Source organism: Chelonus insularis, unplaced genomic scaffold (assembly GCF_013357705.1).
Source record: "Chelonus insularis isolate UGA/USDA-ARS -01 unplaced genomic scaffold, ASM1335770v1 contig_159_pilon, whole genome shotgun sequence".
NCBI lineage: Eukaryota > Metazoa > Arthropoda > Insecta > Hymenoptera > Braconidae > Chelonus > Chelonus insularis.
Genome location: NW_023276399.1, coordinates 50,842 through 75,813, shown reverse-complemented (window position 1 = coordinate 75,813; position 24,972 = coordinate 50,842). Strand labels below are relative to the sequence as shown.

The 24,972-nt window shown below is 30.0% G+C and overlaps 3 protein-coding genes across 7 annotated transcripts in view; 1 reads left to right on the top strand and 2 right to left on the bottom strand.

Annotated features, from left to right (window-relative positions):
* LOC118064050 (rap guanine nucleotide exchange factor 6-like) overlaps nt 1-20,496 on the bottom strand; it is an 82,768-nt gene extending 62,272 nt beyond the window's left edge. For all 4 annotated transcript variants that reach the window (XM_035078403.1, XM_035078409.1, XM_035078405.1 and 1 more), the window contains exons 1-2: nt 20,195-20,496; nt 1,935-2,387 (exon numbers count right to left, since the gene is read on the bottom strand). In XM_035078403.1, coding sequence (XP_034934294.1) covers nt 1,935-2,003 — 69 coding nt within the window. In that variant the 5' untranslated portion in view covers nt 2,004-2,387; nt 20,195-20,496. The remainder of the gene's footprint in view (nt 1-1,934; nt 2,388-20,194) is intronic.
* A 12-nt stretch (nt 20,497-20,508) lies between these two features.
* On the bottom strand, nt 20,509-23,438 carry Usp39 (ubiquitin specific protease 39). 2 transcript variants are annotated; one of them, XM_035078423.1, is made up of 10 exons: nt 23,112-23,438; nt 22,683-22,976; nt 22,439-22,614; nt 22,119-22,344; nt 21,753-22,039; nt 21,503-21,631; nt 21,363-21,424; nt 21,053-21,275; nt 20,864-20,924; nt 20,509-20,577 (listed from the first exon to the last, which is right to left on the bottom strand). In XM_035078423.1, the coding sequence occupies exons 1-9, from the start codon at nt 23,182-23,184 to the stop codon at nt 20,874-20,876; spliced, it is 1,521 nt and encodes a 506-aa protein (XP_034934314.1). In that variant the 5' UTR covers nt 23,185-23,438; the 3' UTR covers nt 20,509-20,577; nt 20,864-20,873. The 2 variants fall into 2 exon arrangements, with proteins under 2 accessions (XP_034934314.1, XP_034934313.1); XM_035078422.1 differs by lacking the exon at nt 20,509-20,577 and having other exon boundaries at nt 20,776-20,924.
* Nucleotides 23,439-23,452: 14 nt separating this feature from the next.
* On the top strand, nt 23,453-24,968 carry LOC118064055 (uncharacterized). Its single transcript, XM_035078430.1, has 3 exons — nt 23,453-23,808; nt 23,966-24,088; nt 24,249-24,968. Exons 1-3 carry the CDS (start codon nt 23,648-23,650, stop codon nt 24,424-24,426), a joined length of 462 nt encoding a protein of 153 aa, XP_034934321.1. The 5' UTR covers nt 23,453-23,647; the 3' UTR covers nt 24,427-24,968.
* The last annotated feature ends 4 nt before the right edge of the window (nt 24,969-24,972 follow it).

Here is a 24,972-nt window from a genome sequence, read left to right as displayed (position 1 = left end):
TTTCACGGTACCACAAAATGTAGAACGAAGTAAGTACTGGGCGACCTTGAAGTTGGAGATCGTATCTCAAGTGCAGACAACTCACGTTGAAATAATGCAGTTACACATCATGTATATGTAGTATAGCATATATTTACCACTCATGGACCTTGACTAATACGAAGGTCATCCGATTTTCATTTGTTCATTACCATACTCTGATAATGACTGCTGGAATCTCATTTAGAAATTATTTATGCTTGGTAATTTTTATCAACTTCATAAAGAACTTTTGATTGGCAACATATTTGTCTGCAAATTAATCTAACGTGAACGTAAGTTCACACTAATGTACAGCAAGTATTGGTACCGTTACGTATATCCTCTTCTTGGTCATCTTCGTCGCTGGAATAACAGACATTCCGTGCGAAGGCAAAAGCAGGTTTCCTCACCGAGAATATTATCAAAGTCAGGTGTACATGCATTTAGAAGTGAATACAACAAATATTGGCTATAACATTCTTGAAACTCATTGAAAAGTTTTCCAAACAAATATCTACCAACTGTATATTACAACAACTACAAGAAGTATCACGTTACTAATTAAATTTATTTCAACTGCTAATTGAATAAATAGTTTATATTTTTACAGAATATATAACTGAACTTTTATCAAATTTATCTTTTTTTGAACTAATTGAATTAGATTAAATTATTTCATTTTACACAGTTATAATGCCTGAAGTTTTCCATTTTTGTACTGTTTCCAACTTTGAAAAAGATTTTCGAATAAATAACTCTGCTGAACAAGTTTGGATTAATATTTAAAAAATTATTCAACTTTTATAATACACTTCCTTAATCCGAAACTTTAAAAATAATCGCATTACGTAATAAAGCTTGTTGATGATTCACAGCTAGACTTTGCCTTTCTATTCATCATGCAGACTCAGATTATTCGAAATATAGAAATGGAATTATCTGCTTTTGTATTTGTAAGATAAAAAAGATGTTTAAATGTATATTCCTATGTGGGTATAATTATAAAATATAAAAGACTTTAGTTATTACTTTATTTTATCTCATCATTATCACTCTCTAGACATTGGTAAAATTAAAAAGCCATAAAGTAAATGCTGCAATAAGGGGTTTTACCAATCGATATTTTGTTGGCTTTCATGATAGGCTTCATCGATACTGTATCTATGAAGAACGTGCTAATTAGTCTGGGAATTAAGGGTGAGTGATCAACAAACCATGGCCCAGAACAATCGAATAGGGTAAAGAATAAGTAGTTTTATGTTTGAAAAATTGTTGGCTTGGTAACAACCAAAACTTTGTCAATATTTTGCACAATATTAAGTCATAGACATAATAACCAATTAGTTCTTGGAACATTGCCCAAATAAATGTGGGATTACTTTAAAAAAAAAATTCCTAAATTAGAGAAAACAATTGATTTATTTCTATTGATAAATTTGTCTGAATAAACTAATTGAGAATTTCAGTAAATCGTGAGTAAACTGATTAAAATCTTGAAATCAGTAAAAAAAAAAAAAATGCATTATATCATAGCATAGTCATCTTGGTCATTTATAATTATTCATTGCATGGATGAAAATAAAATGTTAAAAAATCTAGAATAATGTCAAGTAAAATATAAAATTCATATAATTTATGATGACACACAGCAATTAAATCCTGTTATTAATGAATGAGAAGTTTAATTATACTTTTTACTAGAAAACAGTTTTTAAAAACTATTTTTATCCTACATGACAATAATTTTATTTCATAATACTCACTATTACATTTCTTCCACGTCTTATAGATAAATTCAATCTTTATTTGAAAATATATAGACCATTAAACCCACCTCGATATTGTGCATAATCTGACATTAAAGTATAGTTTATAGTTTGGGAATCGATTTGAGGTGAATTAGTGTGGCTTACCTGTAATGTCCTTCTGTCCGGATCACGGCAGAGTGCTCGGACGAAATGCGGATCCAAATAGTCAGTCATACTTCATACTAAATTTGACTATCCAACATTGAAGCAGGTATAATATAAAGTGCAATGAAGATGATCTAATTTTTTCCTTCCAATCATTGCGACTTAAGTTATTCCAATTGTTGTTTTACAATTTATGAGAGTAATAGCTTGCTATGGGTGAGATCTTTATTTACGATCAGCATGCACTTCTCAAGAAAAGAAACAAAAGAGGAAGAGGTGAGCCATAGGCTGTGCCGGGTCACGACACTTTCACTCAGACAATTGCAGTTTCAACATTTCATACGATCCAGGTCACTCGTGACGCTACGAAGACCCTCAGCAGTTAGGTATAGCTGACTTGAAGATCCTCTGCAGAAGGAGTCTCGCCATCGATTGATCACAAGTGCTTCGAACCTGCAACAAAGAATAGGTTGAGTCATAGCGAGAGACGCGGGTTTATTATATAGTGTGGTACAACTGTTACTCATCAAATGCATTAAAAAGTTTTATTTATTGCACTACCACCCGCGCTTAATACATAATTCATTACTTTATTCATATTACTAAAGCTGCAAGACATTACTGCATTATGTTATGTTATGCATTCAAAACTGTATCAATCATCCTGAAACAACTGTACAAATTGTCTGTATTTTATATTAATATTGATATGTTTTTAAATAAATTGTTTTTTTTATAAACAACTTTTTACAAAAATATTTTTTTTTTGTTTAAAAACAAAGTTCAAATCATTTGTTGATATTACATTAAAAAATGTTCAGTTAAGTCAGCATTAATCGAATCAAAATAAACTCAATCAAACAACCTGTTCATTAAATGAGAATATTAGTCTCGGATACATTTTAATTCAATTTAAATATGATTAGTCTAGTTATATTAACCGTCTTTTGAAGGGAAAAAAATTAAATGACTTCATTATCTGTTATTTTTAGCATTCAAAATTAATTACAGAGTTAAATTTACCGAATAAATGATCGATTTCCCTTTAATTTTTAGATTTTGTGAAAGCTCTAATCAACCGGAAAATTTTCTTTTCCTACTTTACATCGCAGAGAAACTTTGATCTAACAAGACTTTGAACTTGAAAAGAAAAAGACCTGTCACCATCTCGGTTCATCACCCGACCTTGGATGAACTGCGTGACGACGCAACTCGTCCTCACATACTCTGATCTACCTTGAAAGCCATGCTGAGGTCACGTTGTCATGTGCAAATCCCATCTCATAAAGCCTACCTATATGTCTGTTGATGTATATTTCAGTCAGAGACAGAGTTACTCTTATAAATCCACTTTAAAGAGATTAGCTCGTGACTGAATCTTTCCAATATTAGCTCAAGATCCAGCTATAACCGTTTCGAAGCTAGATTGTAAATGCTCGTGAATTATCAGAAAGAACATCTACGCATTTATTTACTTGGTATACTTCACGTAAATTATTACACAGGCTGCTTCTTTTCTAACCCAACAGAATTCTTCTATCTACATTCATGTAACCTAATTGAAATTTATGTTTTTCAACTACTCGTTTAGTTTATGTTTTGGAGTGATCATTTGTATCACACATTTTTTACCAAATACATCAACTCTATCAGTGTAGGATTCTTCATTACATCCAGTAATTTTCAGTCATTTCATTTTTTTTCTAGGGCTTAAAAAGGCTCATTTATTTTTTTTCTTCATCAAAAACAGCTATAACTTATTTGAAACACTCGAAAGATGTATTTTATATGAATGAATATTTTATTATGAAGCTTCTCATTACTGCTAAATATTTGAGATATTAAGAGATGAATAGATTATTGTTTTTTGTTGTTCATTTGAATATTTTGTGAATAAAGCAAAATTTTGTGATATAATTCATGCCGTTTTGTAGAAATAAATAAATAATGACCATTAATCGGTATTAAATATTGAAAATCCTCCATAGAATCTCTAATGGACTGTATAAAATCAGACTAAATTTTTTTTATCTTCCCAGTAAAATTTTCATAGAAAATTTATCGACCTATTTTTCTGTCATTTCCAGTTACTTCAGGTAAAAAATTTCTAAAAACTCCAATTAATCTAAAACCATTCTGCAAAGTAGCAATTTTAATATTTATGAACATCAAGTGTTTATTCGAGAAGCCTACTTCTCACAAGAAGTCTATTAAGTAAAGTAATTTGAGGTTATTACTAGATGAATTAAAAAGTTATTGATTTTATTCATATATGTGTCATATGAATAATATTCTGGCAAGTCAACGAACTCATAAGTCTCTAAAAAAATATCAGATTTTGCATATCTAGGAGAAATTCATGGTATTACAGTTCGTCAACATCTTTCATCTTAACGGGAAAGAAATTTCTTTAATATTGCAAGATGATGACAAGCAGGTTTTATCACATGAACGTAGGTTGGTGCTTGAAAAAATTTCTTCAATTTTTTTTCCGGATCGCTGTATAATGGGTTCCGCTGACGTGCGGAAATCGCAACGGATTTTCTAGTCTGCTAGAGCACGCGGTTTTGTGGCTCAACAGTTGAACATTTTAATTTCAAACGTTTAAAGATAGACTGTAAGACGTGTCCAGTCGTTCTTCTGCTGCACGTGCATCGCTATATTTACATGATGAAAATACTATTTATTCACGCGTGCAACGCCGGCGTCTACACGTTCGTGGATAAATAATCGAATAACGGAACCATGAACGCAAGATTGTGTACGTGACACTCGTTTTGCTCTGCTAAATATCTCTCTTCTTCTGATCTAACTATAAAATCTGGACAATTTCTATAGCCGTATTATATCTATGTACTCTTCTTATTATCCGTCATCCACGGACTACTTTGCCATTGAAAATATTTCCAATCTTTAAAAGTCAATTTTAAGATATATTATACGGGAAAAGATAAATTTTCCAGCAACTTAATGGTTCTGCTGTGATACAAGTTTTGATATGGGCTTGATAAATAGTATATAAGAGTAAATCTCTAGCGATATGGAAATATTATACGCTAGGTGAATTTATGTACAAGATCCAGGGTTTTACTACAACATTTAATTACACATATTGATTGGATATTTTTTACCGAATAAATTTTCCAACGTAACTAAATATGTTTGGGAGATGAATTTTCGAGAACGAGTCAATGATTCATTATAGGTTGCTGCATTTCGAATATTAACGTTAAATATAATAAAATTTGTATCAGTCAATTCAAATGAAAATATCTTTATTGTTATATTTTGAAATAAAAATTTAGCATTCGGTCTTTCATTGCTCAGTTATATTTGATGAATTTTTTCTACATAATTACTTTTTCATTCTTCATTTTTTTTTCATTTTTCTCTCCTCGTCAACATATGAAATGTCTCCAATGGAAATTTTAAAACAATAAATTGTATTATTAATTGAAAAAAATGGTATTAAACACAAATCTTAAGTTTAAATGAACAGGACAAGTCATTACAATGAACTCATACTCAGCAAAACTATTATATACCTTTATTCCAATTTCACATCCACATTAAATTGTCTCATGCTTTCTTTTATATAATCTCGCTGAGTTGTCATATCGTTCATGAAATTTACCAGAGTATTAAACATAAACCTCTTATTTCATCTACGACAAAACCATTGTCATAATAACATTAAAAATAAAAGTAAAAAACTCTAAAGTGAAAAGTAAGTTTAATTAAAGTCCAACACAAATCGAAAGTAAAGTTTCTATTTTGACAAAAGTTTATATCTCAGTTGGAAGCAAATGAATTTAAGTCACTGGCAAAAATACACTCGGTATTTGGAGCATCGTACTGGCCTCTTATGTTCACGTGTGGTAAAACACACAAACCGTGCCTACGACTACTCTTTTCTCAAACTATTTCTACAAATTATCAAGTCCACTCATTAGAATACATCCAAGATATAGTCTTATTTTTTGTATAAATAGTCAAACTTTTCACTAAAAAACGTAATAAATCAAAAGTTTAAATGAATCAAGTGGAAAATAAAAAAAAGCTATCTGTAGGCTACAAATAATCGATAAAAATAAAAGCAATTTCCTGTATTTGCATTGTGGATATGAAGAGGGAATCAACATTGAAGTTGTATCTTCACTTGATGTGAGATAGACTAGTGCACCCTCAGCATCTATGTCCCGGGGAAAATATACTCAGAACTAAAGAGTTTTAAAGGGTGCGCTTGAAAGAAGTACATGCGATCGTTATTACCTCACAGAATTGCAGCTTTAAACCTCGGTTTATTACGTTTAATGAACGTAGATTAATATTTTATGTGTTTTACTACTCGAGTACCAATCATTATCATATTTTTCTTATTAATTATAAATATAAAAGCTTCATTCTAAAATAAATCAAAAATTAATTAACTATTGGAATGTTTTTTATTTTTAGGTTTAAAAATTTAAAATAAACTATGGTAGGATTATTAGTAATATTTAATTTAATGATTGATTGACTGAATGATCAGTGACAAAGTTGGTCTGCTAATTAAATTAAAAAGAAAAGTTTATTGTTGTTGATGGTAAAAGATAGAAGCTAAATAATATTTTATTGTTAGAGCTTTCGATTTATATTTCTGTTGCCTGTGTTCCATAACTGAACTGAAACTCAAAAATACATTTTGAAAAAAATGGGTTAAAAATAATTTTCTATGTGAAATAAATCTAAAAACAAGTGATGAAAATATTTTCTAAATTTTAAATCTGTAACTGAATGTTTTGAATGAATAAATGAGTTAACTCGTATCATAGAAATTAACAAAAAAGCAATAACTTGATTAAATAAATGAAGTGTCATCTGGTATGTTCAGAAAAAATAGATATATCTTGACTCCAAATGCCACAGTGTTTGTAAGTGATAAGAAAGGTCAATCTTACTAGACTTCTGTTCCCACAGCATATTGGAAATATCTGTATGAGTATGCACATTGTGTTGCTATGATATTAATATCTATAAACACTATTCAATATCATTGAATTTTCTAATGAGAATCGCGCGTATGACCTGGTTAAATTTTAATGACGCAAAAGCACATTGTTTGCAGATTCTCCGCCATGACTAGGCCATTGTTCAAAAAAGACATCCAATGACAACATCAAGCATGGCGAGGGAGTCTAACGAGCCAAGACCATCTTACGTGACAAGCGGAACTAGAACATTAACGAAATACTTCCAAATCTATGATTTAAATTTTTGTCATATTTTTTTGGGAAATTGGCAACAATGGAATAAGGATATCGGATTTAATTTAACCTAAATATGATTTTGATCAGGACTTTGAAAATTTTTTTTTTTTTAAATTAATTTTGATGTATGTAAATCTTTCAGATTGAAACTTGATCTCAATTCTAGTATACAAATATTATAAATCAATACAAATAACAGATAAACCATTTTTTCAGAAGCAATTACGAACATTGCTTTTTTCTTATCCTAAATTTGATGTTTAATCGGCATTTATTAGTGATAAAAACTGATTCGAATTATCTATTTAGATTTAAAACCAAAAATTACCAATCGGTGCAGTATAAATTTTTATACACAAATTTATTGTTGGAAAAATCTATTAAAAACATTTGGATAAAATTTCCTAATAAAATTTTTATGTTTTTTTCAACTTAAATTATCTTCTGGCGATTGCTTTCTATGTTGTAGTAAAAAATTTTTAGCTTTGAAATTGAAGTAAAGCTTCACTTTTAAATACCAAATAACCGAAGTAATATAAAAAAATTCATTTCTGAAAATTCAAACATTTTAGCTATTTTTTTTGATTTCAAAACTTTTTACTTTAAATAATAATAAATTTAAAAAAGATAAAAAATTACTTTTCAGTCATCTGAAGCTTAGTGAGTTTTAAAACACTCATTTTTTTCTTTATTTTCATAGATAAATTCGTAAGATTTCTCGACAAAGTTAAGCCGTTAGAATAAAAAAGAAGAAAATCTACTGAAGTTAGTCTGAAGCTTAATTATTTTTAATTAAATAAAAAATAATCAGAAGAAGTTTTACGGTATTGTTAAAAATATTTTTAAACGCTCCAAATTAGAGAGGAGTGCCTAGTGATTGAAATATCCCATTAAATTTATTGCTGAACTAATTTCTAACGGTTTCCGCAATAATCCAACAACTAATTACTTCAGAATCATTTGAAGAGATAATTGGTTGCGTTTATTTTTATTTTCTTATCTAAAAGCTTTGTAACGAAGAAGAGATTTGAAATCGAAAAAGTGAAACAAAATATATTAATTAACATGAATACATTAAAGCAAAAGAGATCTTAAAGATTTAACATATTTCTTATATGTTGCAGAGAATAAAGAATTACACACTCAGGAAATGAAAACCCGTTTCTTCCGTGGAGGAGATTCGGTTTACGGTATCCAGCTTTAAGCAATTCACTTCAGCATGGTCGCGATGCGCGACGTTGACCACGAAAACTACAACAATATTATTTTTATATATATAAACATAATATGTATAGAGGACAGTGTATAATTCAGTGGATTCTTTGTTGCAAGCTAAATCCAGTTGAAAAAACCCCTGCTTAGTTCACTATCTTGGAACAAGAAATGGTAATCAGATAAAGGAAAATTCTTTCTTGATATCTCATAAAAATTCATATCAATAAATAATTCTAAAATGTATTCAATTCAACCAAAATTTATAAATAAATCATTTCTATGAAAAAATTGTTTTTTTCTGAATTAAATGAGTGTTCTTCGTTGGAAAAAATTGCTATTGAGAACATGTATTATTCTTTTAATTTATTGAAATTGTATTGTAATTGTATTAATTGTTTATTTAAAAAAATTATTTTTTGTTTCCAGTATGTATTTTTCAATATTATCGTATTTTTTTTTATTAACATAAATGAAGTTAACAATGTAATTATACTGCTATTAAATTATATCTTTCATGTTGTAACTAATTTTAAAGCAGTTTGCAGGCTGTCAGCTAAAAAAGTTTTATTTACGTTATTAACGGTAATTCACTGAAAAATAGATCTCCCGTAAAAATAGTATTTTCTTGAAAACTTTTTTTCTCACAGCCCATTGTTAAATCTTATTTTTTTTAAAATCACAGCAGTATTTAAAACGTTATCTAAAAGTTAACTCTGTGAAAAAAGAATGAGCGAAATGACTAACAAGAGATTATCAGGAAAGGAGATTAGAAATGTCACGGGATAGAAGTGAAGTGTTTCAGTTTATGTTCTTGACTAAAGAAAAGGAACGGGAAGTGCAAAATTCGTTTGAGAAAGTCAATAGAGATTGGACATTCAACCCATGGCAATTTAATATCCAATTACTAGTGCAGATTTGCATGTTGATCTACATCACACTGATCAGACCACCACTAAATGATTGGTGATTACGTATAATTAAACATGTGATACCGTTGGCTAATACTGTAAGATCAAACTACACCCGCAAACTATATCCTGGCTGGACTTTCTCAATTTCGAAAGACATTAGCGTGACAAAACACGAAAATAACCTAGTGTTTGCAGATTAAAAGTTAAGGAAAGTGTGACCTATATAAACACTTGGTGACTCTTTGCAATTTCTACGATCGGAGCGATGTAATGAGATCGCGGAGGCGACGAGAACGGGGAAGAGATGTACGAGCTAAAGTTTACCGCAGCTTACCAACATCCAGCCCACATGCAACACTCACGTAAAATGTTGCATTCACGTTACATCCTCATTAACGGATAGAAGATCGTCCCTCTGCGTAATTTATCTACGCACTAGCTTTTTTTCTATAACACTCTATTAATTCGACTTTGTAAATGGGACGTGCGAATAACTACAGTGCAGTTTTATATATTAATAAAATTTACTTGTTTTATTTGCTAATGCAACTACTTTGTAAACTTCACGGTGAGAAATTATAACTGTTGAAATGTATATATATTTCTTATTATTTTTAATAGAATTTCAAGATTGTTACTGATTATTAAAAATATTTCTACATTTTAATTTAAATTCAATGTAAAATAAAATAAGGAAATATTTTTTTTATTTTTTGAAAACATTTCAATAATTTTCAAATACTAAAAATACCTTTAAACCCGTCATTTTTAATAAAATAAAATTCTTTCAAATTATTTATTTGGAATAAATTAAATTTCAAGAAAGAGCATTTTCTATAGTATAAATAAAATGTCATGACTCCAGACGACTTCCCGAGAAATGAAAAGAATGGGAGGAACGTATGTAAAAATGTAAAGAGATTTCAATGATCTCTCTTTAAAAAGAGCAAAGAAAAAATGTTGATCTAACCGAAATTTATTTCCGGTGCATGTTTAAAATACACTCTAAAAGGTGAATAAGAAAAAAACGGAATCAGTAAGAAAAGATACCTTTGAGATTTATGTAGTTACTTATACAAGAGCAGAACGAAGCGAGGCCATCACCCCCAATTTTATCTTTTTCTATTCTCATAGAAGAATTGCACCTGGTGACAACCACTCATACCAAGCACACGCCACTTCGTTTCCAACCCCCCGGAACGAGCTGACTCGCCAAGAATCGTACAAGTGATCTGCTTGGCACATCGAGTGCTTGTTGTGATCCCGCCGATAAATTGATGTGAATCAGCACAAGAGCTCCTGACATCATTCAAATAAAAGTCTCACGGAAGTTCTATTGAGTCTGAGAAAAATGATTTTCTAAATAGGAAAAGATTATCTAAGTAGAGGAAATAATTTGTTCAAATATTTGTAAAAGCAACATCACAAATGGCGACTTAATTATTAGTGAATATCACTAAAAATGTCTCCTTTAATCTGTGTCAAAGAATTTCGTTGAAATCTAGAGCAAAAGTAATCAAGAAAATTGGTACAAAAGTCAAATAAAAAGATTTCCATCTTGGGGAATACAATGTTCCCACGAGAAAGAATTTTGGAGCAAAAAAAAAGAAAGAATTTGATAAATTTCATTTTGAGCATTCAAATGAATTCAGAATTTGGAGACGAAATTTATTGTTATTGAAACTAAGTGAGGTAATAAAAATAAAATACTGTCACCAGGAATATTTAGAAAACCGAATTATTTATTTGGAGTTGAATTTGGTCATGAGAATGCATAGAAAAAGAAATAATAAATATGCATGAATAAACTTATTTCAACAAATGAATATTTCTAGAAAACTGTACTGAACAGAAAAAAAAATCCTAATTTTAGTATCTATATACCACCATTGATGCCTTTAAAAAACATCTGTTTATTTTAACTACTAACATTTTAAATCCTGTTTCGTAAACCTCTCCATCTACTTTAAATTGGTTTAGAACTAATTAAATTTTAAACTGACCAATTTAACGAGATTATTTTTACCAAGAATTTCATTAATATTTACTATCTATTTTTAATAAAAAAAAAAAAGTAAATTGAAATCCATGTTATGTACCATATAGAATATTTCACCCAAAAAAAAATTTTAATCTGATCATGATGCACTTGAAAAAATCTTCTTAAATTTTCCAAGTCTGGTAGCTTATTTTTCTCTTTGAGAAGACTGGTGGTTGATAAACATTTTTCATCAGAGAATAAAAAGCTCATGATTCGCATCTGAACTCTTAAAAATAATATTTCCTTTAAGATTTTTTTTTTTTCAAATACTATTTCCATAAAAGAAGTATTTGAAGCATCACAGTTGATTCAAGAAATTTTCTTCCATTAAAGTAAAAAATATTCTTTCCTTTAATCTATCAGAATTTTTTTTCCCTCCATGTTGAAGCTTAAAAGGATAGCAGCCAGACAAATAGAGGAAAAGCCGAGAAACCACGAAATAAGTCTGAAATATAAAGGTCTAAAAAGATCTCCACCTTTGGATTCATGTGTGTTTTTCCAGATCCGTGGGATAGTTCTCATAATGAATGATATTATTACCATCGTTTCTACTCTTTATATCCACACGCATTCCAGTAAAGTCGAATAAACTTAATGTCACGTGTGTATACGCACAATAGATTATACGTGTTGTGTGTATTGCTTCTTGTTAAGCAAAGCGAGAGCTTTTGTTCACTTCTATTACCCACTTGCCGACTTCACAAGCTAAGCTAAATAAGTAGTATGGTGTGGAGTCAGCAGCGATCGTTAAATAACATCGACCCATATATAGAAGACGTATAAAAATGAAGATGAGGAACGAAACAATGATGTCGTCACCCAAAGGTATAGACAGACACTAGGTATATTTAAATAGATTTTCATTTATCTAGAGCCTAGTTTATGAATAGAAAAAGTTCAATTGTCATTGGACAGTAAATCCAAGAGTTCAGTGGCCTCAACTCTCATGCTCGAGGATAAAGGACCGTCTGACGAGTCTCCGAGTAATCGATATAACGCTTGGATAATCAAGCGAGCACGGGTAAAGCTTCTCGCGCGTGTAGGCTCGCATTTCCTCGCTTCTACTCAACTTTTACATCACCAGTCTCTTCACTGTCGTCGTCGAGTAACTAAACCAAATGTCCGATGAGCGTGTGTAGCATGGGACTGCCAACATATGGTGTATGGCTTCTGTTCAGAAACAACCATGAAAGCATTCTCCTCTTTCTCTTCTTACTTTTGCTTTTTTACACTTATTTAGCCGCTTGCGTGCACCCACTAACGTTTCTTCTGCACTTTTAATTTCATTACTTCTCGAGCTTTGAATGTGATGAATACATTTCCAATTGTTACTTGGGAATATTTATTTCAAATACTAACTGAGAAACCAGTGAAATAAAACATTGCGAAATTGGGGTTGATGGGTTTTCGGACAAGAAACACCTGCTCTAAAAGGTGATACCACCTGCCTCTCTAGTATGATCCCTATATGCATTTGCTATCGATGTAGACCTATATATCCTACTTCGGAAGCAATTACTACAAATCATTTAAATATTCTGCTATAGACTAACAAGCAGAAGCTATTTATAGATGAGAAATATTGACTTGGGATTTTTTTTAATGGCTATCATGAAGTTAATTCTTAATTCTATAGGGTGAGAGTGTGAATGCATCTTTTGTTTACCAACAGTTTTTAATTAGTATAGAGAGCTATTTAATTATTTACCTGGTGCGGGATATTGAACTTCTAATTAAATAACAATGCCACGGTAAATTATAATTATTTTTGTCGGTTGATTAATTAAAGTTATTAGAAAGTTTGACTTTCAAAAATTAACTAGATAAAAGAAATTCTGCAAATTTCGATTCAAATAATTAATAATAAAATTTTAATTTTCATTGACAATGCATTTTGTCTAACAACAAATGTTTCCAATAAATTATTAACAATAAATTTTACTCTGTATTTGTTTGAACAATAAGAACAGTATTTAATTTGATGCACATGAATATTTAAATTCTCATCAATATTTTTATTTACTTGAATCCAACTAAAAAACCATTCGAAACAAAAATCAATTGCAATATTTTCGTTGACGACATTTGTAAATTTTGAATGTAACCTTTGTTTGAAATAACGAATCATTTTGAAAGATTGTCAGGATGGAAATAGTCAGCAACTATTGATAGAAATAGTCATGACAATTTTATCGATGAACTTGAGTGCTTATACAGACTACACATTAAGAGCAAAAGTTATGCAACCTTTTAGCATCTCGCGTGTTTCCGATCGATTGGACAGTACAATTGGCCTCGCACTAGATTGACTATGAGCGAATATGGCAGCATACAGCGAACGAACTCTCGAATTCCAACCTCGTGATTCTATACTGCTATCAACCTGGCTGATTCTACGTGCCCATGCATATAAATAATCAGACGTTCTATTATTTCCGGTTCCTCATTGTAACTCTCTGTCAATCAACGAGCCTATCCCATCTTCAATCATTAAGAATCGATCATCTTTGTGTTGGAAAACTAAATTTATATAATGAACTTTCTAAATACATAAAACCACTAGTATATTGATAAAAAATTTAACTATTTGTTCATTTCTATAATGAATCGTTTTTTTATTAATAATAATTGCAATAATTAGCTCTGTGACGTCAATAAAATTCTGTAGAATTCTCATAAATATGATGAGGAAATTTCTTATGAGTTATTATCAACGTTACCTGACAAAAAACATTGCATAAAAAATTTGCATGTTGAGTTCAAATTAAAAATAAATTTTTTCGTGTTAATTTATGCTTCATTTTAATCACGAAAGCCGACAGATTATTTTTTTACTCACTAGTAATATTCAATTAAATTAAATATTTATCAAAATTTATTTTACTGAAAGTATCAAACATTTAAAAAAAAATTCATAATCAAAAATAATTAAATATTAACACTGTAATTGATTTTTTAATTTTTAATAAATAAACATATCCTTTCAAAATATGCAAAATGAGTTTAAAAAATCTTCATCAAATTCAAAAACCCGTGGGATAAAATTTAAATAACCGAATTAAAGATAGATTTTCCGGTTGAGAATTTTCTTAATAGAATTTACAGCTTGTCCCGGACATCTTGAGGGTTGTAAGTCAATCGTCTAGAGCCAGTAAGATGATAGAGATAGAGAGAGAGATGAATATAGTACGCTGAAGAGATACCAGTTGGAGTGACAGAAGGAGGCGTCGCCCTATCGCCAACTAAAAACCCTCCAGGCAACCAGCATTTTTTCCTCATCGTAACACATCCGGTAGGGACTCTCCCAAGCGTAGGATGGCATGCACTTCTCCCCTTCAGCGACAATGTTTGTCCCAACTGAAATGATAACACCACCAACTTGATAGATACATACACTGATCATGATCTTCCATACAGGGATGTTTCTTCAAATCTCTACTATACTGTCGTAGGATTTAATACAAGAATGAGGAAATTGCCATGAAATTGCCTGAAAATTGTTAGTAAATCCAAGGGATTTTCTCGAATATCAACCCTCACATTCTAACACTTCTCACTCGTTTTCGCATCAAAAATAATTGGATGGATTGACATGGAAGTAAATTCATTCAAGCAAGAACTTGTTAGAAAAATATTCGTCAGAATCGAATTTAGAATAAATGTTTTAGTAGGTAAATAACAAAATTATTCGTCTTAAGATTTTTTTTTTAATTAAAATAAAAATATTTTATTTCACAACAAATGATTAAATTTAAATATTTAAATAAATAAAGAGAAAATGGTAATCATCATCTACAAAGTTCATCACCAAATAATATATTCACCATTGGTTCGTTATTATATTTTCGAGGACGACCGGCATGCAAGTATGCGTGACACGAAACCGGAAGAGGTATTGGCCGGAAGCCACTGGATCTTTAAGAGTCGTCTAAAGAAAGGGATTACAGGGAAAAATATACAAGAATGTGGCAAATTGAGATTATTCCACCTGTGGCCAATGACTTCCGTTCGGACGATGCTGACGACCTTGATGGTCAACCCTGTACATTCTACAATATCCATAACACAAGTGAGGATTCTTTGTGCCAACAATATTATATTCAAGCGTTAAATAGGTTTAATCTGCAGTACTTCAAGATTGTTAGCTTCTAATGTTATAGTCTTTTACCTCTGCCTACGCACTGTCATTTACATAGTCATGTAATGGAAATATTTTCATGAGTTTATTTACACAGATTGAGTGATCATTATTATTTATTATAGATAAATTTTAATTTATAAAAATTCCATTAGATCGTTAATAATTTTATTCATTAACTTTTATTTAAATTCTTACCGTCTTCATTCATTAATAATCATTAATTTAAAAAATAATTTAAAGTATAAACGACAAATAACTGATTTCATGTAAAATAAATGAATGATAATTAGAAATGAATAAAGGTGATAAATAATTAATACAAAAAAAACAATATTATTGGTTGATAATAAAAATATTTTATATACACTTTTAATGATATTGTTATTAAATTGGAGTAATAATTATCATTTTTTGATAATCCTAATCAATTTTATTTTTTTATCAAGTCTGTCCTCACTTGGTAACTAAACTCATTTTTATTATAGTCATAAATTTGTACATAAGACAAATTGAAAATATAAATAATTCAGCTAATTTTCACGGATAAAAAAAACATGATAAAAATTCTAGATATACATATCTCCCCTAAAGCCACAAGAACTGTCCTCCCCTTTTTCTAAAAACCTAGAAAATTCCCAAAATCCACTGAAACAGAAAATATGGAATACCACTTGGTCTACTGATTGGGCATTTAGATAGAAAACAATAATTTGTAAAAGCAGAAAAAGAAGAGTCATCAAATAAGTATGACGAATGAGGACAAAAGGTACAATCAAGAGGCTAAAATAAAAATATTGAACCATCCAACATTGCATTGTCGTAAAGACAGGTGCTAAAGATATTATGCATCTGGACATTTGTATAACCAACCACAAAGTCAATAACAATCGAAACTGATTACCTTTAAAATTATTGAAGATAAGATAAACAATTCTATTGTTACTTCAAACAGTCATTATTACTTTCGATACCAAGTCAATGGGTTAAAACAGGTAGAACTGATGCCAATAACTATCTTTAAAGTGCCAATCATTGTATGTTTTACCGTACAAGCTACCTGATCTTTAACTAGAAACGACGTCAATGTTAAAATTTCTTCCAAGTATTACATATATCATGATAAACTTAATATTAAAAATTAACTTGAGACGTAATAAAGAAGCAGCAGAAAGTAAAACAAGAACTTTTCATATGATAAAAGTACACAAAACAAAACAGGTGTCTTCATGGCAAACATAATATTGTGCATGTTCTATACATATACAAAATGTCTAGTTATTTACAGTTCTATAAGTTACGTTCAGTAAATGGAAATAAGTCGACAAAATGTAAATGTAGAAGAACAAAGAAAACACAGATAAGTAAAAGAAACAAATATGAGACTACAATAGGAAGCTTTTGATTACTGAAAACTCAAGTCCAGTTCTACACAGCACATTTCGTGATGATAAGATTCATACTTCTTGACCGGGTGGTTGTTATTACCATAACGATAACAGCTGGTTTGAGTAAGACTATTAAAATAAAAGGAAATGGAATTATTATGCACTCTTATAGCCCAAGTGTTCTTTTAATTGGCAACAAAAATTGAATTTTAGTAGATAATAAACTGCTTCGATTCTTTGAATGACTCTTCTAGCGTAAATCAGCTACGAATGAGACAATATTAATGGACGATAAACTGATATTAATGACGATAATTTAATTAATGATTTTACAGTATGTTTAAGAGCACAGATCATTTGAAGTGCTCCAAGAAATATCACCAGCTTAAGTATCATAAATTTTTTTTAAAGGTTAAATCATGTAATCATTGGCCATTTATAAAGAACTATCAGGATTATAAAATAGCTTCAATTGTTAATTAAAAATTAGAAATTTATTCTTTAATTAATATTGATTATGACTGTTGTTGAAAAAGTAGAACTGCATAAATTAGCATGAAGATAAAAAAATTAACAGAAAAATTAAAATAAGAAATCTAATATTTATTATAAACACAATAGAATATTTAATCGAATCAATTAATTATCATTAAACAATGACTATTTAACAACACCTAAACTCAATTATATTTCTTTTGAAATTAAATATTCAAATTTACTTAGCATTCAAATAAAGGAAGTCTTGGAAATTTCTATCAATTTATTCCCTTTGTCTTTTTTATATTCAACTAAATAAAAACGAATAAAATTCTTCAACACCACTTATAAAGTATTTTCTCATGAAGAAAAGATCCAAAACTGTCTATCTATGTGACAAAGTATTTCATCAAGAATAGAGTAGATCCCGCAATTGTTTGTAGGTGCATTACATAAATGAGAGTAGCCCTCGGTTATCCATTGTATTCTGTGTGGCCTCTTTCCTCTCAACGCTCGAGTACCTACTCATATACACACATTAGTCTTTTACTGTCTTCTTCTATATGTCCCTACATATCTCCTAACGATCAGCCAAGCATGGTGAGTGTTTCTTTGCCGTTTCGCTACGTTACTTCCACACGCCCTAACGCGAAATAGAACATCATAAAAAGTATTTCATACATGGTGGGTAAAGTCTACCCTCTAAGGTGTTCCTATCCGCTTGTTGAAATTCTTGTATTTAACAAGTCACAGTTCCAACCGAGTTCCCGACCTCCTAGCCCAGTTTTATCAAAGAAATGCACAATAGTTTCACATTGTGCTAAATAGATCTAAAGATATTTCTTGAGACAAACAAGCATTTTTATCATGTCAAAGTTTTTTTTTGAAATTCTAATGATAAAAACGTCCAACTGTGGCGAATGAATAAAAATCAAATGTCACTGTACAGGTGACAACTCATCTGGACACTGAAGACGTTGATATAAAGCACCTGACATCAATAACTTTCAACGTTTCACTGTTGATAGAAAATGTCCCTCGTAGGTAGCTTTTTTTATTCAAAGGAAACTCGAAAAGCTTAACATGTTTCTATTTTTTCTAGGGCTTGAAAGGAAGTAAAATTCCTCGAAGGAAATGGATGATACCAGACAGGTTTTGTGTTGAAACTGTCGATTAAAGGCGGAAGCTTGGCAAATCTCGGAATGAATCGATTAGACTCAATTATTCATCCAAGTAGAACCGATTAAAGTACACCCTTAGACTTCATACTGAAGCTCTTTTTTTTTATACTCTTCCACAGATACACTTGTGTTTTGTACTTTTATTTTCAAGATTAACAGATAAAATATTTAAATCAAATCATTTTAATTGTTTGAAAAAAAACTTCATTGAGAAAAATACTGCTGGATATAAACTTGATTTCAGGCGATTGATTATTATTGAAAAAAAACTTTACAAGCTTTTTTTTATTTAGTTACATCTATCGAGACTACTAATTATCTTATATCAGTAATAAGAGAAAAAAATAATAAGCAAGGAGAACTGGAATAATATTTAATTGAAAGTAAATATATACCTAACTGTACTATAAATTGCACTCCAAAATTATACTTTATCAAAGGAAAACATTTTTCGTTAAATAATTCATGACTGAGGAAACAATAGACTTAGTGAATCGCTGTATGTAATACAAAAGTTCTAGCTAAATGGAAAACAATTTATTCAGTGATTTTTTTTTTCTTTTACTCATTAAAAATAATTTTCCTGCCAGTGTACTTGTTTTATAATAATGTCACTGCATAATTTATATCATATTATTAAATATCCTATATGTCTTTATTGACTATTACATTACAAACTTGTAAGTTGTTTTTACTACTAAGGACTAAAATGCACCTGCCACCTGTCTCTATGCTCCAATGTCCTAGACACTTATTTCCTTCATGCAATTGCTGGTAGGACAATTATTTACGGCACGAAAATAAATAAATAAATTATAAAAATAACGTGTATAATATTTTATATCTTGGATTAAAGATATTGCGTACAATCATCAACATCCAGGTTTAACTTACTTGTTGAATAAAAAATGAATACTGTTAATAGAAGAACGAAAAATTATGGTTATCTTATTTAAATGGAATATTTATATAAAATATAGAATTTGAAAAACGTGTACTATTACCTCATGTAACTGTATCTCTTTAAGATTTTATTTATTTGAAAATGTTCCCCGTAATCGATCGTTAAGAATTTTAAGCCTTAGCATCATCGAATCAACGCCCGAACTCTCATCTCATCCCACCATATCTTTTTTATGGCCTCCCAGTCAGCCACAGGATTTCGAGTTTTTTTTCTTCTGGACCTCGCGTGAAACAGGTATTTGGACCAAGTGGACCAGTGAAGATTCGTGCGACACCGACAAAAGTCGTTGCAACCGCCTACTTTGAATAAATATATATTATTCCGTTTTCAAGAGAAACTAATGAAGATGGGAAAACGATCGTCATTGGTATTTTATTCCTAAAAACCTTTCCAATTGATTAACAACTATTAAAATGTCTAACCGTATCATTAGAAAATTATCAGCTCCAAAGCATCGACATTATCTACTAAACCCAAATATTTATATCAGAACGTTCAACAACCTTCGAGAACATGAACGAAAAGTAATTTATTCATAACCATAATCAGATTCACTCATATAAATTTGAAAAGTTGAAAAAAATTACTCGTCAATCGAGTTTTATAAAAGAATCGAAATGACGCCATTGAATCTTGTCGGTGAATCAAACTAAATAAGAATAAAAAGAGCAAATTAAATAATAAAACATTACTTACTTCTCGCAAAAATCAAAATACTTATTATATTTGATAATCCAAAAGATATTCACAAAAACAATCACAAACACTCGCGGCACTTTGTAACGATGAAAACTCAAAATTCACATCTTGTATATGAATGATTTACATGACATTAAATGGCTTTACAGCCATATAAATAATAAAATCTAGTTAACAGTATTTAAAAACCACGAAATTAATCACAAGTAACGTGTGTAAAACCGTAAACGCGTGTGAAAATAAACTCAGACCGCTTACAACAGCTTCGCGTGGTCTGCTGCCGTTGCCCCGTCCATCAAGACTCGTTTGGCGCGACGCTTTTCTCCCTCCATTTTAATAGCGCCCCACCAGAGATTGACTGATAGCTCCGCGAACGGTAACTTGAGAAATTAAAAAAAAATTTAAATGACGGCGGGAATTCGGTGATAATTAAATAATTGAATTAGACGCGACACATTTAATTTAACCCTTTGCACTTAAAGCCATTTAGTAAATTATGAACTTCAGTCTCCATTACATGACACTTTAGTACAAAGGGTATAACCTTGATAACCTCAATTAAATAAGAACGACTAAAATTTAACTAAAAGTGATAAGAGGTACTTCTTTGTTTAAACCATGCAAATCAATTATAAAATTTTTATTTATTAATATAAAAATTTAAACCTTATCAAATTTAATTTGATACACCATTCTCTGGATTTCCACTTTTCCTCAACTCGTAAATCTGTAAAATAAACATACATTTCAGTTAATTCAGGCATGTACAATTATGGCTGAAAGCCTTAAGGCAAAAGTCAGTTGCAACCATAACTTTGAACTAATAAAAATAGTATAATTGTTTATTGATCATACCTGAATGTAAGCTTCCGATAATGCGATCATCTGAGGTAGAATTTGTGTAACATGTAAATCTTGTAATTCATACCATTGACCTGTAGCTCTATGTAAGATGTGAACTCTATATGTTCCCTGACCTGGTTCACCATCGTGAACTATGTTAGCTACTAAATCATAGGTAGTATAAGGATGAGTCGCTTTCACTTCTGCAGTTAAAATATCTCCGAAGTCAACATTTCTATAATTGATTTAAAATATTACACATAAGGAAACAATTAAATAGCATCAATTTTGATTTATAGAATGCTTGTTATTAACAATTTACCTGACAGGAAAATTAACAATCGTAGGATTCTTTTCTACGAAAAAAGTATTTTTAGTGAATCTCTGTAAAGATAAATTATATAAGTTTCATATGATCAGTCATAACGAATGGGATTTTGAAGAAAAAATATAAATACTCACCTTGATATAAAGAATGAGATAAGGTGGTAGTTCAGTTATCTCAAATCTTTTCATAAAATTCTCCTTATACGTTTTATATTCTTTTTCTGTGATAGCATTAAATTTATTCAGAAGAGTGTAAAGACTCACCTGCATGAGAAAATGCATCATTTATTACTTTATCAAGAATTTTCAATGTCAACTATTGCATTTTTTTTGTAAATTATTTAAATAATTAATGTATAATTCTAAACATGGAAATTTTCATTACCTGAGGGATGATATTTTCTCTAATTTGATCTTTAAAAAGCGGCGGTGGAGGCAAATCACAAGTTAAATACAAAAATGGACTTTCTGTAACAGTTTCTCCATATTCTACAGTATTTAATAATTCACTTCTTTGGCTTTCCTCGAGTTCAAGAGGTGGAATTTTTCTTGTATATATTTTCATGTGCCCCAGAAACGTCTTGTATATTATACTTGAATTTTTCTTCTTGCTACCATTTAATGCAAGATGAAGAGCATTGAGAAACCATGACAAAAAATCGATAGGATCACCTGAAATTCAATTGAATAATGAATAAACTCCTTCTTTTGGTTTATGCTTTTTATGCTATAATAAAAATAATTTGAATACCTTGCTCCGTAAACTGGAAACGTTTTTTACTCCACAAAACTACTGCTTGAAGCATCTCATGAGGACTAACATGAGCTTTAAAATTACGAGGATTCCATAATTTTCTCATTAACTCTCCAAACCTCTGAACCAAAAGATATGAAGAGTCTCCAGGAGGTCTCTTAATATGTGCATAATTTGATTCTCTCAAGAAATAATCTCTCAGTGGAGTTACGTGTGATAATGCCTGTTGGTTTATTATACGTTATCAACCTTAAATCTTGAATTAAATTAAATTTTTAAGCTTAAGCAATTCATGAAGTTCGTTTTTAATATATTACCTGCAGAATAACGTTGCAATAATCATTGGCTTTGATGTTGTTCATACCAACAATGCCTGGTAAATACATTGAACCATCAATAGCTCGTGATTGTCTGTCACTTATATCAAGCTGAGTTATTTGGTCCTTATTAAATGTTGGATTCAACACATATTTAATATCATCCAAAGAAGAATCTAAAAATTTGAGGCGTTTAATAAGGAAACTGAGATACATATATTTTCTTATAGACAGCAATACTTACCAACGATTTCATAATTATCGGGCAGGCAATAAAATTTTAACGTATGTAAATTCAAAAATACATGATGTCCATCTGCAACACTATGAGTGTATGCATGGGTATTCGTCCCTCTTCCTTGAAAGTATTTTCCACAAACTAAACATGCATAGACGTTGATTCTTGATAGCGAAACAGAGCATAACTTTTCAAAATCAAAATCTAGAAATTGTCTGTTTATGGTATCTAAATATGGACACAGTCGTAGAGCATTTGATGAAGAACCCTCTGATTTACTCTTGACATTGTCATTGTTTCCTAAATATTATGAATAGTTGTAAATATTAATATGAAGAATTAATAAAATATAAATAGAAAAAGTAACCTCAAATTTTGTAAAAGCTATAATTTAACAGATCAGTAAAAAATAATGAATTATATTAATTAACTCACCATATTCATCCTCAGAATCATCACGATCATCTAATTTTCTTTTTAAAGTATTCTCTTGATTACTTGAAGTCATGTTGTTTATTAAAAATCTTGTAATAGTACACAACGTACACAAAAAGATTCGACAATATTTTGATCAATGAAATGATCAATTAAAAATGTATTTAACAATAAAAATGAAAATCCCGAATAATAATTTACAAAATAATCATATTGTTTTTATAATTATTTATAAAAATAAAGTTGCAATCGTCTTGATTACAATTTTACGGATTTGTAGTTTTACCAAAGTTCGATATTGAAAATGGAAGACATAGCGAAAACAGCGCCACCCTGGACAGTAGCGCCGTCATAAATGTTGCGGAATTTTTCCTGAGTCAATAAACGCACTTTAATAAATTGTTAATAAGATAACTGTATCTTTACTTATTATTAGTTATAAATTCAAGAAGACTGTAATTAATTTATAATTAATTGACTCACAATACAAAGAAATTCATTAAACCTAAACTACTAGTAATATAAAATATCTAATAATGGCCGGTTCTGGAGATTCACCTTCTGACTCAATCCTAGCAAAGTTTGGACTTCAACCAGTTACACGATGTAGTTTAACAAAATTTTATATTCCTGCATTTGGTGTAGCTTCTTATACAGGACTTTCTGTTAATGTGATGAATCCTCAACTTGTTATCAGGTAAAATTTTTAATCGATTAAACATAACCTCCTTTACCTATTAAACTTGATTATCATAATTATCATACAATGTATAAAGAGTTGTAGACGTTACGTAATCATAGTCAATGGCATTTAATTCTTAATGAATGAATATTAATTGCTCCATTTGTTTCAGAGTTTTTCCGAAAACTGATATAACAAATTATTTATTGGGCGGTGCTTTAATTGGTACGGGATCATACATTTACACAAGAGAGCATTTAAAATCAGCTCATCAGTGTTGGAGAATTACGTTCAGGTAAATAACACTTGCTAATTTTTTATCAAAATCTAACTAGATAACAAATAAAAATCAAGAAAATCTCACTTGTTTTAAAGTGAATTTGCTGATTGAAACAGACTTTATAATAAAACTGTTCTTATTTTATCAGTTTCATACATTTGCAATTGTTTTTCAGTTTTGCAGGCGCACTGCTTCTGAACTTTGGCTCCGTCCTAGTGTGGGCAGTTGTCAGATCAATCATCCCACCTAACCCAGCATTATGTACCATAGCGGGTGTAGGTACTGGTCTGTTGGCTATAAAAGCTGGTCATAGTTACCTCCAATTTGTTGATAGTCAAATTGCTAAGAAGTAACTGGTTTTCAATAATATTTGATAGATTTGTTAAACCTATTACCATTAACTATAACACTAACAATAATAAACACAATAACAAATGAATACTTACAAAAAGTGATGAGCAATATGAATGAAATATTTATATGATTTCCACCCTGCAACAAATGTATTAATACGTGGGTAGTGCTTCTACTGTATGTCGGGGTAAGAAATATTTTTGTTTTCATTTTTATTATTTTGAAATATGTTTTTTGAACTCAAGATATTTTGAAAAGTTTGTTGATTGTTTTGAAAACAATATTTAAATAAAATACATTTTTATCACTTGTACAAACTTTGATCTAAATTAGTTTTAAGGTAGAAAAATATATTTAAAGTATTAACAACTCACTGTTAATTTCATAACATTTTTATTTCATTATAAAATTGATTCTTTATTATTAAAATACATTTATTGAGTTTTAACACGCGCAGAACACACAAACATAAAAAAAATGAAAAATATGCAGTAATCAGTACTAGTCAAATTACGGAAAATCATGAGAAAAAAATAAATAATAAT

Coding starts and splice junctions, on each gene's coding strand:
- Usp39 (XM_035078423.1), bottom strand. CDS start 23,184: ATGACTTCAAGTAATCAAGAGAATACTTTAAAAAGAAAATTAGATGAT. Junction 22,345..22,438: donor ATTGCAACGTTATTCTGCAG/GTAATATATTAA, acceptor ATAAACCAACAG/GCATTATCACACGTAACTCC. Junction 21,276..21,362: donor ATTGTTAATTTTCCTGTCAG/GTAAATTGTTAA, acceptor AATCAATTATAG/AAATGTTGACTTCGGAGATA.
- LOC118064055 (XM_035078430.1), top strand. CDS start 23,648: ATGGCCGGTTCTGGAGATTCACCTTCTGACTCAATCCTAGCAAAGTTT. Junction 23,809..23,965: donor AATCCTCAACTTGTTATCAG/GTAAAATTTTTA, acceptor CATTTGTTTCAG/AGTTTTTCCGAAAACTGATA. Junction 24,089..24,248: donor TGTTGGAGAATTACGTTCAG/GTAAATAACACT, acceptor ATTGTTTTTCAG/TTTTGCAGGCGCACTGCTTC.